At 42.0% G+C, this 15,969-nt stretch overlaps 1 protein-coding gene across 3 annotated transcripts in view; it reads right to left on the bottom strand.

The window, feature by feature from the left end:
* bmpr1bb (bone morphogenetic protein receptor, type IBb) overlaps nucleotides 1-15,969 on the bottom strand; it is a 40,529-nt gene that overhangs the window by 3,198 nt on the left and 21,362 nt on the right. For all 3 annotated transcript variants that reach the window (XM_054757467.1, XM_054757466.1, XM_054757468.1), the window contains 4 exons: nucleotides 11,339-11,605; nucleotides 2,879-3,044; nucleotides 1,015-1,120; nucleotides 800-902 (listed from right to left, as the gene is read on the bottom strand). In XM_054757467.1, the coding sequence (XP_054613442.1) occupies nucleotides 800-902; nucleotides 1,015-1,120; nucleotides 2,879-3,044; nucleotides 11,339-11,432 (469 nt within the window). In that variant the 5' untranslated portion in view covers nucleotides 11,433-11,605. The remainder of the gene's footprint in view (nucleotides 1-799; nucleotides 903-1,014; nucleotides 1,121-2,878; nucleotides 3,045-11,338; nucleotides 11,606-15,969) is intronic.

Raw genomic sequence — 15,969 nt, 5'->3', positions numbered from 1 at the left:
CGGCGACGTGAATGTATAGTGCCGGGCGCCGCGAGCTCGCAATACCCAGGGTATGTGAAGTGGTGACGCCCCGTAATTCGTTAGTGCTTCAGTCGGCATCTTCTGTGCTTCTTACAGATACACTACACTTGAGTACCATCGAGTGGCTCAAATGTGACATGACACAGGGATCAATGAATGATACAATTAATGATAATACGGTATTACAAAAGTCAATATTATCGATTATCGTCGATAATTTATAGCACAATTACAGACAAGCAAAATTTGTGATCGTGAGAGGCCTAGCTCAAAGATTAGATATATTTCAAGAAAAAAAACGCATCTCAGCTTTACGATATCGGTGAAAAAGCGTCTTTTTAGTACGAACTTTAGTATGAACCATTTTTGCTATTGGTTTTTTTTTTAAATATTTTTACTAATATATTTAAAATATTTTTAAATCTTCATAAATATTCTTTTCATAATATTATAGCCTCACACATGTTAGCATTGGGAGAGTCGCATTATACTTCCTGCAAACATGAACCATAACACTAACCCAAAAGCGAAACAAAGAGTTTGATGCAGACTGATGCAACGGTGAAACAAGTGTGATAGCGACACAAAGTGTGTATTGTGTATGTGTGCGCAGCGTAGTGACAGATGGACGGACAACTCGCATCCGTCTCAGGGCAAGAAACTCAAGCAGGCCCTGGGGGGACGCTGTCCTTTTCATTAGAGGGTGAGAGAACATGCCCAGCCAGCAGATTCTCTTTCACCTCACAGTCAGTATTTGAGGAAACAGCACGCATCTCACCTGACGTCTGCAGTGGACGAAGAGTGGGATGAAGGTTGCGGTTGCAGTAGTCCTCATCCATGCAGCACTCCAGAGCTCTCTTGGAGCGACTGTTCCATGTGTCCTACCAAGACACAGACAAATGTACTGCTAGTGACACTCAACTACATAATCATGTGACCAGTGAGTATACATAATGCACTGTACACACACACAAGACACCGAAGTGAACTCACTCTGCATTGGAACTCGGAACCAGCCAGTCCCAGACAGCCTGTGATGAAGACAGCGCGCCCCCCTTCCTCCTCCTCCTCCACCTTGGTGAAGCAGTAACCATCCGTCCTGACAAAATCATCCACATTCAACATAAAAGTACATGACATGTGACCTGAGTTATGTACTCTGTAAAAGACATTTTCCTACTAATTGATGTGTCGAAACAAAGACAAAAAGGTGAGGACCGATTGACTGGAAGCTCAGAGTTAAACCTCTTCAACTGTTACACAATAAAGAGTGTTTTTGTGCTGAAAATAGTCGAGTCACTGAGTCCATAGACTCTCTGAAAGTACAGAAATTGACAAGCTAACTTCACCAGCCTCTGGAACCTCACTCCGTTTGCTTTAGGTAGCGTCTATCATACAGTCAAATGCTTCCCAAAATGTACATGACTACAATTCGTTTACTAGTGACTTTGTTTTTTAAGTTGAATATAGCCTTACTTGTAGGATCCAGCATAATCCTGCCACCCTAGTGAGGACAAGCGGGATAGAAAATGGATGGATATCCTTTGTTAGAGTTCACTTTCAGTTTCTCCAGCAGCCCGTTTGGGCAGCAAACTCAACAAGTAAGGTAATCCCTCGTTTATCGCAGTTCATTGGTACCACACTCAACCGTGATAAGTGAATTTCTAAGAATTCTTTATTTATAAATGGAGTATGCTGTAGCTAGAGCATAAAAACCTTCTAACTACATTTTTTAACATTATTAGAGCTCTCTAGAAGTTAAATAACACCCATATATTTACCTTTACACTCGTATTATCCAATATAGTCAACAAAAAAAGCTAAGCCATGTAAGACATGAGTAACACTCGTGTTCGTGAGTGTTGCTATAAATGTGTTCCCTAGGGGAGCTGACTGATGGGCGGACAGGAAGTGACCTAGGGGGTTGAGAGTTGAGTTTTAGCTTAGCGTGGGTTAGGGCTGCCACAGGAGCCCGTGTTTTTTATTCTGGATTTTTATTAGGGATTATTGTCCCAGTTGTGAGATAATTCAAACCAGCATTGAAAGCCTGTTTTTACGGCGATCAAGTCAGGTGTGTGTCTCACCAAACATTACAGTAACATTACTGACACCTAGTGACTAGTGTAGAATACTACATATCATTCATAGCGTCTTCGAATGCGTTGTATGAATGCTTTATTCCAATTCCAAAATCATTCCAAAAACATGCATGTTAGGTTCATTGGCGACTCTAAATTGTCCATAGGTATGAATGTGAGTGGGAATGGTTGTTTTTCTATATGTGCCCTGTGATTGGCTGGCGACCAGTCCAGGGTGTACCCCGCCTCTCGCCCAAAGTCAGCTGGGATAGTCTCCTGCACACCCCCACTTGCCCTAATGAGGGCAAGTGGCATAGAAAAGGGTTGAATGGATGAATGCTTTATACAGTAAGTATTTTAGTTCATTTAGCCATTTTGTTGATTGAAAATGCTTAATTTATATGTAAAATTTGCTTCAATACGCATATATTTGATCTATAATAGGCTGTGTGATTTATTAATTAACATGATTCATTAATTAATATGCTCTTGAAAAACCGTAACAGAGTGAAGCTGTGAAATTGGAAGCGCGAAGTAGCGAGGGACGACTGTATCGATACGTATGTACCATAAACGCTTCTATTAACACCTGCATTCAATTCACCACAGTCTCCTCCAGTAGCCGGGTGGATTGTCTGCAAAAGCAAATAACCAGCAGGGTCTCTAATCAGCGCTGGGTCAGGAAAAACACTGTGGCTGTGGCTGTAGGCAACCTCCTGATGTCATTTTTACATGTTTACTTTAATACACTAGGCGTGTTTTTGTGTGTGTTAGCATACATGCAAGTGTTGTTGACAGAGTCCTCAGGACAATTGCTGTTGCAGTGACACCACAGCATGTTGTGGACGGTGACAGTGGACGCACTGTTGCTGCTGCCCCCCTCAGACCGCCGCTCCGACTCGCCCTTCCAGCCATTCCGAAACAGTATGGAGTCCAACAAGTTGGCTGCAAACACACAAAGAGAGAGAGTGAAGCTTAGATATTCTTTTTATATATTCCTGTTGGTAAGTTTGCGATCACTACATTACTTGCACATTGTAATGAGGTCCAACACAAGCGTTCCATCAATAACTGTCCACATTTAAAAAGTCTACACAAAAACAATCTTTTAAAAGTGGGATCAGATATTAAAAAAAGGAGGGAATGTGAATGTGATCATTCACTCTGTGTCCTTCCAACCTAATCTATGTTCATGGGAATTTCACAGCGTTCCTCCGTCTGATCCTCTAAAAGCGACCTTGACTTTTTTTGTTTTGTTTTAATCAACATCTGCTCTGCAAGTGTGTACCAAAAAACAGTAAGGAATGCTTCCTGAAGCCTTTTTAGATACATTTTATCTGTATCAGGGTCAGCAGTTATCAGTGAGTACACACGTGGGGGGCAGGTTGCTCCTGGAAGACTGACGTCATTTTTATTTTTTTTAACAAAGGGAGGAATGATTCTTTGAAATCATAAACAGGAGCTGATGCTGGGGTTTGCGCCGGGGGGGGGCTTGCGGTGCTTCCCTTGGACTGACCTGGGCCATGGGCAGTTCTGTGTGCTTGGGTGGGATTCGGGGGGCGGTGCCCGTGCATGCCGCAGTGGTGGCTTGGGGTTGCTGTGCCATAGTGGCTGCTGGGGGACCGGGCTGTCTGGTGGGGTGGGGCTTAGTCTTGCTCATGGGGACCGTGGGCCAGGGTGACGGGCGGGGGGTGGGGAGCGTGCGCCCTGGGGCCGGGTCTGCCGGCGTTGTGGTGCTCTCCGGGCGCTTGGGCGTTTGTCACCGACGGTCTTTGTGCTTTTCTGGGCTGCTGTGTGTATTTGCCTCCCACGGTCTGTCTGTGGGCTTGTCGGGAGTGGTACTCCAGTGCGTGGGTGGTGCACTGCCGGTTCTGGGGGCGGGTGGGTGGTCTGGCTTCCGGTGGCTGGTGGGGTCCAGCGGCTAGTCTGCTGCTGGTCTTGCTTCCGTCATTGGCGGGCTCCTTTCCGGTTGCGGGGGCGTCTCTGGGCTTGCTGGTATGTGGCCCCCGGGTGTGATCTCTCGCCGGTCTCGGGGGTTCGCTGTCCTCCGGCCCGCTGGCGCCCTGTTTCTGGTTGGGATTGCCTCTCTGCGGCCCCTTGCTAGACTTCCCGAGGGCGAGGGCTCTGTGGGCTGGCTTTCGGTGGGCTGGTATTGGTGCTGCCCGCCCCTGTGGGCCCGGTGGCTTTCTGGTGGTGGGGACTCGGCCTGACTGTGTGGGGCGGAACCTGCTGGGTGGCGGGAGGCAGTCCCTCTTCTTTCACGCTTTCTCAGTGCCAATTACACGCTCACACATCCGCGCACATTTATATACAGTACATGAAGACATGCACGCATAGATTCCTGTACACACATGCAGTACACATGCAGTACACATGCACACTGCAGTACATACAGTACATACTTCCCCACAGAACTCACTGAGTGAACCAGGGTGTTATTATGTTTTATTACTGGTTTTATTACAGTGACGGTGATGTCGGCAATATGATGATAGTTATTAGAGTTGTCATTCTGATCACTATCATAGTTAATAATGTCATTACTACTATTACTACTAATATGTATGACTGTTTCAATGCAGTATTATCATTGTGGTTGTTGATATTATTTTGTCGTTTCCGTCATGGTCTTTAAAGCCTTCACAGACATGTGCTGATGTAGTCCTGTTTGTTTCTGTTGTTTTGTTATTGTTGGCACAATTGTTGTTGTTGCTGTTGTCCTTGTCTCTCTCTTTATTGTCCCTCTCTTGTCCCCGCACTCCCTCCTCTGTTTTCTTCTCTCTTCTTCTCCAGCCCCTCCTGCTCCAGTCCGGCCGCTCCCAAAGTTAAATAAATTCTGTTTAGCAGGGGAAGCGTACCTCACACTTTTCCCTGGCAGAGCAAATCTGTTGAGCACGTACAGTAAGGGCATTTAGAGCAACAATACTATCTGCCCTATTGGCTGGACAGAACAAAAAAAAAAACAGGAGCTGCCACATATTCTCATTATTATTATCCTGTCTGTGGCTCAGTGCAATCCAACTTTTTGGAAGCAAATACATGCTCTTTAAAGACCAAAAATGTCACTTGATGTCAAAACAATAGAACATGCTTTTGAATTAGTAAAGATAAAAGTGAAAGCAATTCCAAAACCTGCAAAGGATTTACATCTACTTTAAGTATTTAGAGAAGAAGTGACCTAAGGGTGCGTTCACACTTGGGTTGAAAGGAACTCTGGTGTGTTTGTTCTGCTGGTATGGTTCATTTGTTCAAGTGTGAACGCGATCACCCAAACCCTGGTGTGCACTAAACAAGCTGATGGAGAAACGTGCAAGTGCAAGTGAACTCTGGTGCCGTTTGCTTCATCTGAGCTCAAATGTGAATGCTACATGGACCAAAGAGGGGGACCGGTGTTAAAATGACAGCAAAATGCACGCAGAAATGACAGCTACGAAAGAGACAACGCAAGTGTTGTCTCTCTGCTCTGCTCCCTCCTCCGATGTGTGTGACAACAGTGCTCTCTTGAATACAGCAGAATATTAAACTTTAGGTTTGGAATATTTGAGTTACATCACATAATATGTCGCAAAAGCTGTCCAATCAAGTCCTTGCTTTAAGCATATGTTCTTTCCTGTGCGTCCTTTAGTCCCATGACAAAAACACGCTAAGCGAGTCACACCAAAATGCACCAAGTATCTTTTTTTTTTGTGTGTAGCCTAAAAGACAATTTCAACTTCAAAACGTCCACAAACAGACTGTGCAGTGTCAGCTACAAGGCGCATTCAAGGTCACCCCGAAATCTGATCTACATCCCCCACACACATTCCACAGGCTGCTTCTCTACCACAACAACATGCACAATGACACATATCTACGTTCAATTCACTGTTACTGTGACATTTCTCCACATTAGCTTCTCTCCTTTGCTGATTTGTTTTTTGTTCTCAACCACCATACCAACTCCTCCACAGCGACAACTTAATTAATATTTCCTCTCTGATGTTTACACAGGGGCTTCTCATTTTTCATACAAAGGGCGTAAGGATTGGGTGGTCTCACCCTCATTGTCGCCATAAAGTACATATAGAATATCATTGCGAGCTCCTATAAACAAACATGGCTCGACCTGTTAATAAAAACAGAGTTTTTCCATATTGACATGCTTATTATTAAGCTCCACTTGTGTCATGGACACATACATGGCTTCTATTAACATAGAACATTTAATGATATTGATAGCTAGTGGGCAAATATAAATATATATATGGAAATAAAAAAATAGAAAAAAAGAATGTCTGTTTATCTCTTTGCTTTTCTATTTTATTGATTTTTTTGTCGCAATTGTAATTGACTTAAGAATGATACTAATAATAATAATAACAATGACATGTCTGATATATTTAGATTTGGCACGTTACCGTTTTCACAAGCTTTTAGTACAGCATACATACAGTATATTAATTTTATATAATGTATATGTAATATATGTCATTTATAATAAAAGGTAAAATGTATAATTATGTAACTAAAACACAATTTTATAGTTTAATTAATTAATTTAAATACTTTTGAATTACGAAAAATATACCATATGTTTTGCATGGCAGATACACTAAAATAAACATTACATTATTACATTACATTACGTTACATTACAGTATTATTTATTCATTCATTTATCTGTTGTGTGTTAGACTGTTTTATTATCCTTGGTCCATCCTATATTTTCTGTACCGCTGGTCTTCATTAGGGTCACGGGTAAGCCAGAGCCTATCCCAGCCTAAACCCACGCACATGCAGGGAGAACATGCAAACTCCACACAGAGATGGTCCAATGGAGATTCAAACCCAGATCTCCTGACTGTTCCAAGATTATGACAACCACTCGGCCTTCGTGCAAACCCGTGTGGATTTGTTCTGCTACATAATATCTTAACACCTTTTATCTAGTTTAAGTCACTTTTCATTCTAGCCATATCAAATATGTAAACTTTTTTACTAATTTCAGAGTATTGTACAGAATTCGACCAATATCTCAAGAGACAAGGCTTCACTACTATATTGGCCTTCGTTTTTTTTCTGACAGAAAATGACTGGAAATGAATAGGGGACAGAGTCACATTCATTACCAGATGTCATTTGTGGAAAAACGTGATTTGTGGTGTGTACAAAAGCCCCAAATTGCCCCAATTGGCATGCTTGTTCCCAGCCTGACGGTTATTCAATCTCCACGACTTATCGTCAGAGCTGCAGAGGAAGACAAGCGAGCCGAGCAGAGATAAGTTCCTCCAGGTGGCCATGATAAATTTCACCGCTCAAAGGACACATCTTCCCTAAGTGTCTCAGGGGTGCACTCTGACCCCCAGAGGGGTCACCAGCAACCTGCCAAGAGGTCATTCATCCTCCTGAAGCACCCTCATGCCTCTTAACCCCTCCGCCGGCTTCAAAGTTCACATGCGCGCACGTCGAATGTGCACATGAATGTGTCGGAAGAGCACATTCCAATCTATCTCCCACCCCTCACCACCTTTCAAGCCCCGCCTCTTCCTCCTTCAGGTCATCTGTTTCCACTGTTCCAGCAACCTGTTCCATGTTTCGCAGCAGTGACCATGCAGCATTGATGATGAGGTGCTGAGCTGTTTGTCACTGTCTGCGTGGCATCCCTTTCTTTTAGGAAGAGGGAGACGATTCCGGACAGAATCCCACCACTCGCCACTACAATCCCAAACTGCTGTCAGATTTGCACTGGCTGCAGAGAAATATAACATGATGGTGGCAATACTGCATAGAGGTGCTACATCCACAAAGAAAATACACAAACGCAGACAGGCAAGCAAACACAAGACACATACCGCTGTGTCCAAGAGGAGCCTCTTCATCTCCAGTGATATTTTCTATTTAATCTTCTGTAAAATTAGGACGACAACACACGAAGACAACTCTCTTGCTGTCTCATGTGCAAATTGTAGCTCGCTAGCATGTGCAAAAACGTACCTCAACAGTTTATTTTAGTTTAATACACTTGCCTGGCCACTTGTTGCTAGGTAGATTTTGCAAGGCTCAATCATTTGTTCACTAAAAATAATAGCAAGCTCATTATACTGTTTCCTTGCCAAACACAGCAGAGAACGGACATGGAGAAGCAGCGGGAATAGGAAGTCACACAGAGACTAATGCTAAGGACATTTCCAAATGAACACTTATATAACACATATTCTAGAACACTCATTCTCAAACTGTGTTACGAGTACCACTGGTGGTATGCGTGCTCCATCTAATTGTACACAGGTACACCAGAGATTTTTGTTTTATAAAAGTAAAATACCAAACACATACACATGAAATAATTGGACACATACAAGCTTATTAACCAAAGATTTGTTGAAACTGCCACATATTAAAAGCTAGCGATGGCAAGCGGAAGAAGGTTACACCGCAAAATATTTCTGAGAACGAGGCATGTCTGATAACATCAGCTGAACCTCAATCGCACAGGGTGCCAAAACTCAGACAACTTTTGGTCCCGGGCTGAACCTGTAGTTGTGGGATGGGTGGATTACGCGTTTCCCAGCATGCTCTGTTGTAGTTAAAATGCTCATTTTTTATTGTTTTATGCCTCTTTAAGGTGTTTTTTACAGACAGGTAGTAATAGTTGGTGTCGTTTTTAGTCGTGTACAGTTAAACTATTGTTACTTTGAGTCCGAATACAGCCCCTTTAGTAACAATGGTCATGCAATTAATGCTATCTATAATCCTGTGCCCACTTAAGCGTAGCAATGCTACAGGAATAGATGAAACTAACAGAATTACCATTATGCAGATCATCGTAACCATGTTGTTTGATGAGATCCACAATACGGGCCAACTTAATGCCATTTTCCAAACACTTCCGTGGCCACACAAGATGACATGGCGGGCCACATTTGGCCCGCGAGTCTTGAGTTTGACACTGCTAATCTAATATCACACCTCAGGAAGAATCACTCAGAGTCACACGCATATAGCGTACCTGCAGAATAATAAGTGATGGGGGATGTGTTGAATGAGCCCAGTTCATGATTTCACCGACTGCATTGGTCCAGAGTTTCATACTTTGCACTTTACTTTCTTCTTTTACGGATGTTTGTGCCACATAGATATGTACAGCTTTCCAAATTGTATCATTATTGTTTGATATCAGTATCGGTAATGAAGTGCTGGACAATACTAACAAAACAAGCTATTTGTCCATGGCTGGATCACATGGGGCACTGCCCTACTTGCCCCTAATGCTAAATCCTCACTGCTCATCCCACCTCTTGATTAACTGATAAACATCTAAACATATAAAACTAGCACAGTCCTTTAAGTCCGAAAACTGACCAGCGAAGCAGCACATGGGGATGTGTTGATTAAAAAAAAAGAAAAGAAAAGAAAAGAAAAGAAGAAAGCAAAGCTGCTCCTCCACAGGCACACTGACATTTTGTGGTATTTGAAGATCGCAGTGAATGAAAACAGCACACAGGGGCAGCCTGATCACTGCATGCCGCCTCTCTTGAAGACGATAGTGGTTTACTTAGAATGAAACTATCCAACCTGGCACTTGCTAACTAACAACCTACTAACTGTAGCCAAATGAAACAATATAAGAAGTAGAGCCTTGCAGAAAACAAGCAGGACTCATTAGGCCTATGAAAACAGGTGCTGGTATGGACTGTGATTCTCAGATGTATGAACAATATCCCACCTGTTTAAATCATTTATGAGGACATATCAGATCACAGAGGATGCAGAGACAAATGGCAATAGTGAAAAAATACGGGCAATTAAGTTGGATTGTTTGGCACACATTTTTTATTTAAGTTAAAAAACAACCAGCCCAGACCACTTTGGACATCAACCACGGTTTATAACATAGGACAGACGGATATGAACTCTATAAAAGACAACCGTAAATGCTCCAATTAACACCTCTATTCAGTTAATCGCAGAGTCTCCTATAGTTGCCGGGGTCAAAACATGCTGACACGCTGAATAAGACATGGTCGAACGCTGTGAACATACAGCATGTGTGAAAACGAACTGACTTGCATTATAAAATTATGCCATCAAATAATGTAAATACCACAAATAGCACCTCCATTTAATTAACCACCATGTATTCTATAGTCACTGGGAGAATGGTCTACAAAAGGAAAGAACTGCCAGGGTCTCTTATTAGTGCCTTGCCAAAAAACTTTGGCATTAACAGCTGTGGCTGTAGGCAACCTCTTGATGATTCCTGATCAGTCGCCGAGGTATTTCACAAGCAACTGTGAAAGTTGCAGCCAGCTCTGGGTCGCTGGGTCAGTATTGGACTTTACAGCTGGTCTACAACTTTGGCACAATTTCAGACGAGTCCACCACACTGTGTGTCTGTGTGTTTGTTCTTGAAGGGAGGGGGCTGTTCTCACAAACATTTAGTGGGATTTGTCTAAAAAATAGTGAGAAAAAGAGAAGCTTCTTGAATAAAAAGCTTCTGACTCAACTTTTTGTATGGTTTGCTACTGAAACTGTGACAGCACAATAGAGTGTGGATTCAAGCTCTGACATCTAAAATCTTTTCATGCTAAAGGCGCATGGTTTTCTACAAAAATAATGTAATTAGGAGACAAATGACAAATTCTGGATGTGAATTTAAGATTAAGTTAAGAAAATCAAATGCGCTTTTGTATATTAAGTGATTTTGTGGCTGTAGGTACATTTTGGAAATGTAATATCCTGCTCAGCTTTTTGAATGATTTCCTACCTTCCTCTCCTAACAACACATTAGATATATTTTGGACATTTTAGCTCCGATATAAGGCTGAAGTACATCAATTTCTTTGAGAAAAAAAACATTTTTTCCAACCAACAATGCAAAGCACCAATATTATATACTATAACAAAGTGTTTTTACTACCAATCTACCAGCTGTCAATCATTTTTCCTACTAGAAAGAGAACAAATGCCGAATGGCCACTTAAGGGGGGTGCACGGCAGGGTGTCACAGACCCTCCCGTCTGTCAAAACCTTACAGGGCACAGCAGGATGCTGGTGGCATTCATCGTAAAAGACAACTGGCTGTCCGTCTTCAAACAATTTAAAACATGAACCGGAGGGAGTGTGCGTGACAGTAGTGGGGGGTGCCTGATAAAAGTGCACCCGTTCTCATAGCAGTCACCCATGGATATGAAGGAGTGCATACTTTTTAGTTCAACATATTATAAATCAAATGTTAAGAATCTGCATGCAGAACTCACCATGTGACCCTGGACTCTGTGATGCCAGTCCACTCAGCAGCAGCAGGAGCAGAACATGCCAGGCTGGCTCCTGAGGCAGCCACGGCACCAGCATTGCACCGCCACCTCCCCTCGCCTTTGAAAATCCTCACGGAGCAGCAGCCACCAGCAAAACACTTGTGCAAAAGTAGCAGCAGCTCCACCGACGCGTCCTCCTGCTCTTAAGATCTCCACAGTCAGCACTCAGGAGCGTCCTGCAGCTTCCAGCTCTATTCCCACACTGACAGCCTGGGAGAGACAGACACAAAAAGACGGTGGGGGGGGTGTTACCCCTCTCTCTCTCTCTCTCTCTCTCTCTCTGTGTATCCAGCCCTTTTTGCCAGCGCTTGGCCGCAGTGGCAACAGTGGACTGCATGTGGATCCACACATATACATACAGTACATACTGTACAGTATGTGCACATCTAATCATCCATCCATCTTATCCTCACTAGGGTCAGGGATATGCTGGAGCCTATCCCAGCTGACTTTGGGAGAGAGGCGGGGTACATCTAATCATGCACAGTATTTACTGTGGTAATGGTTATTGCACTGCATTATATTTAGGTGTGTTTCTATTCAGAACATTTTGATATAAGGGAACCAAAATATTGGTGTGTGCAATGCAATTCTATGCAAATGAATGCAAACTACAACCACAATAACAAACATATTAATTGTTACCTTATGAATACCTGTTGAAAATGAGCATTACAATCTTTGTATCGGCAGCATTTCACAAATTGTGCAGGTGTACCAGTGACTACATATTTTTAGTATATGACAACTAGTAATTGAAGAAATTATAAATTTTGTCATATATATAGACAGTACATCAATAACATATACAAAATACAACCCTCCTGTTAATGGAAATGTAATGTGTCTCATTGTCACACTGTTGTTGTATTTTTAATTGCAAAGCACAAATGACATAAAACAAAACAAAAAAAACCCCACAAAATATGACTACGTACACCATTTGATTCTCAAACCATGGACGGGTGCAACTGGTGGTATGTGGTAGCTAATGGTATACAAAAACACAATATGTATGAAATAATGATACAAATATTCTATGCTATTCTGTTTTATTTATATAGCGCCAAATGACAAAAAAAGTTATCTAAAGGCACTTGACACATTAGGAAGGCCTATGATCATGCTCCACATAAATGAAAAGAGGAACCAAATGAAGCCCACAAGCAAGGAAAAACTCCCACTGTGAAAGAAACCTTGAACAGAACCCAGGCTCTGTGGGGCGGCCATCTGTCTCGACCATTTGAGTTAGGATAGAAAAAATAGTAGAGAGCATAGCATATATATAATCCTGTCCTGTCATTTATCTTTCTGTTAATTAAATACAGTAAAAATGGGCATATTTCAGACATAGTTGTTAATGGTGATTAATCATGATTAACTAATTTTTAACAACTGATTAATCCAATTAATCTGATTAAAATGTTTGTATCATTCGACAGCTCTAACGAATATATACATAAATACAAATATAAACGCATTAACCGATTAACCGAAGATTTGCTGAAATTGAATTCCATGTAAACTTTCATTTGCTGGAGCATTAATGTTTAACTAGCTTCATATGCCACAAGCTAATTACCCACCACTGCAAGCCAAATGTAGCTGAATGGAAGCTAAACCACGATGGTACCAAAAACGATGGTATAGTCATCCTTCGCCACATCGCGATTCAAATTTTGGGGATTCACTCTATCACGGTTTTTCAAGACGATATGAAATAACAAATTACGCTGTTACACAGAAGCAAATGTTACGTTTTTTGCCTAAATTAAGCATTTTCAAGTAGAAAAATGGCTAAATGAACTAAAATGAAAATATAAAAGCATTCAACAGACATATTCTGACTTTGATGAAATATAGCATCCCACACTGGTCACTGTCATGTTCGGTGAGACACACAAGGATCAGTTTTGATTATCTCCCAACAGGCACAATAATCCCTAATAAAAGCAAGGGCTACTTTTGCGGCCGTCAACTCTGAACTCTGAACCTATCCACCTTAAGCGTTTTTTTTTTTTAAATCAGTGCGCCACAGAGTTTCGCCGCGGCCCAATTCAGCCCTACCCAAATACTGACCAGTACCAAGCTCGGTGGTTGGCGACCCCTGTCATAAGGAACACATTTATAGTAACACACACAAGCATGAATCTTATTTATGTCTCAAATGGCTTATTTACTCTTTTTATGTCTACTATATTGGGTATAGTAGTCATATAGTAGTAGTAAATGTGACTATAGGGGTGTTATTTCATGTCTACAGGGCTCTAATCATGTTAAAAAAAACATATTTAGAAGGATATAGCTCTAACTACAAAAATGTTCAATTTATAAAGAAATAATCCAACTTTGTGGAAATTCACTTATCACAGTATCACTAATACTTTCATAGCAGTCTGTTAACATTGTACTAAGATGGCGAGGTCTCACAAGGACAACTGCTCCAAAACAAAAATCATTTAAGTGTGTCTGTGCACGTCATATGAATTGGTACTGAGCGTCTGGTATTATTGGTGTGTGTGTGCGTGTGCGTGCATGTGTATGTGTGTAAAAAGACAAACACTAGTAGTTTAGGCTAGTAAGCTCTGGCCGTGGCATCACATCAGGTGATGCGGGCCGATTAGAGCTCACACCTCCAGGCACCGCCACCACTTTGCAACTTCACACTAATCCACACATACAGACATGTGCCCCATGCTAACCATTGTGGGGGGGGGGGGGGGGGGGGGGGGGCGCACATTCCACGGGTCAATATGTATGTTAAGAGGCTTAACAATTTAGCTATGAGTCAGATTACATCAACTTCACTACAGAATCACAAACTCTGACCACAAGGTAATTTATTAAGAACAAGTATATTGCACAACACAGCAGCAACAGAACCAATGTTGTAATCGCAGTGACAAGCAAACTGCTCAGACAGCATTAATACCAGTTTCACACCAACAACTGAGCAGCAACATTTTAAAGTGCATACTGAGGGATTTAAAACCGTTGGATGTTGACCACTCATGATGCTCCAAACGCAGGAACTGTCATCTTGCAGGGTTAATAAAAACTCTATCAAGAACTACTGCCTTGCTGTCAGTGTTTTGTCAGTGTTTTTTGACCCCGTAGTTATTTGCTTTTCATGGGTGCCATGCATAATTCCATGCAATGCCAATGCACGGCATCATGTTTGCATTAGGCCGGTGACAAACAATATTCACTGCTGTGAAAAAAAAACTAACTGTTCTTTAACCAGGATTAGGAAGAAGATTAACTACAGTAATTAGCAGTACTTAGTTACTAGCCAGATTACATCAAGTTCAATACAGAATCCGAAACATGTCAGAAATGTAAAATGAGATGTTTACTCAATCCAAATGGCTGGAGGAGAGTAAACAGAGTAGAATTCTTGGTGGTGTTAAAGCAGAGCCAATTGGGTCAACACCTGCCGCCTACTTCCACAAGCCACCTCTTTGGGCGCTCAAACTGTCGCCCTCGATTTGTGCATATTTGTGGAAGACGGTTGGGCCCGTGGAGCCATGAGAACGGGTCAGTGCACCTCACACGCCCATCTGCGCTCCAGCACACACCCAGCATGGAGCATCAGAGAGCGAAGAGTGGAAGGGAAGGGACTGGGGGTCTCTCTACCGCATTTGGGAGGTCGGAAGTGGGGCAAACATGTGGGAAGACTTGAAGTGAATAGTTCCTTAATGTTCTTTCCCCCTTTCTTCAGTCTTTTGCCATCCTCTTCACAGTCAAATCACAATCTAGAAACTTCAAATTGTGGTTTTGGCCAATTTTCATTTATTTGTGCCATCACTTCATTATAAAAATACAATCAAATATTTACACAGTATTTATAAATATTATCTAGTACTATATATAGTCTTTATACAATACAGTACAGGGCTAACAGAGTAGTTTGTTACGCACAATGTTGCACGATAGCCAGTGTATGAAAACACTGGGACATATTTTTTAGTCAAAAAACAAAAACCAAGTGTTTGAAAAGCAAGGTTCCACTGTATGTGCTAAAAGAATTGGCATGCGACATAGTCCCCTATACTTGCCAGTTGCATTGTCTACAAATGCACATAACCGCCGGGGTCTCTAGCTACTGTAGGTAAAAAATAAAATAAAAAAAAACATGGGTATTAACAGCTGTAGCTATTATCCTGGGTGGTCCGCTTTCAGCAGCTCTACATGCACTTTAAAATGTTGCTTGCGCTTCTCAACTGTAGGTGTGAAACTCTGCATGTTACACTTGCTGTACTGTTGTTTACACTGAACTCATCAATGGTATTATGTTGGCCGAGAAGTTTGCTAATTAGCGCTACTACAACACTGGTTCTGCTACTGCTGTATTGTGCAATACACTTGTTAATAAACGACTTTATTGCTACGTACTAGTATTTCTGCTTTAATGTTTGGTTAACGTGCCAGCCAACAGCGCTAAGCTAGTGGCAACAGTTGAAGCTACAGGTGACAGGACTCAAAATTCCAAATGACCTTTGTACAGTTGCAATAATGTGTCTCCATTTCTTGGGCAAACATTTTCTTATGAAACAGAGACCTCACGCTAATAC

This window comes from Dunckerocampus dactyliophorus, chromosome 17, assembly GCF_027744805.1.
Source record: "Dunckerocampus dactyliophorus isolate RoL2022-P2 chromosome 17, RoL_Ddac_1.1, whole genome shotgun sequence".
Taxonomy (NCBI): domain Eukaryota; kingdom Metazoa; phylum Chordata; class Actinopteri; order Syngnathiformes; family Syngnathidae; genus Dunckerocampus; species Dunckerocampus dactyliophorus.
This window is presented reverse-complemented; position numbering and strand designations above follow the sequence as displayed.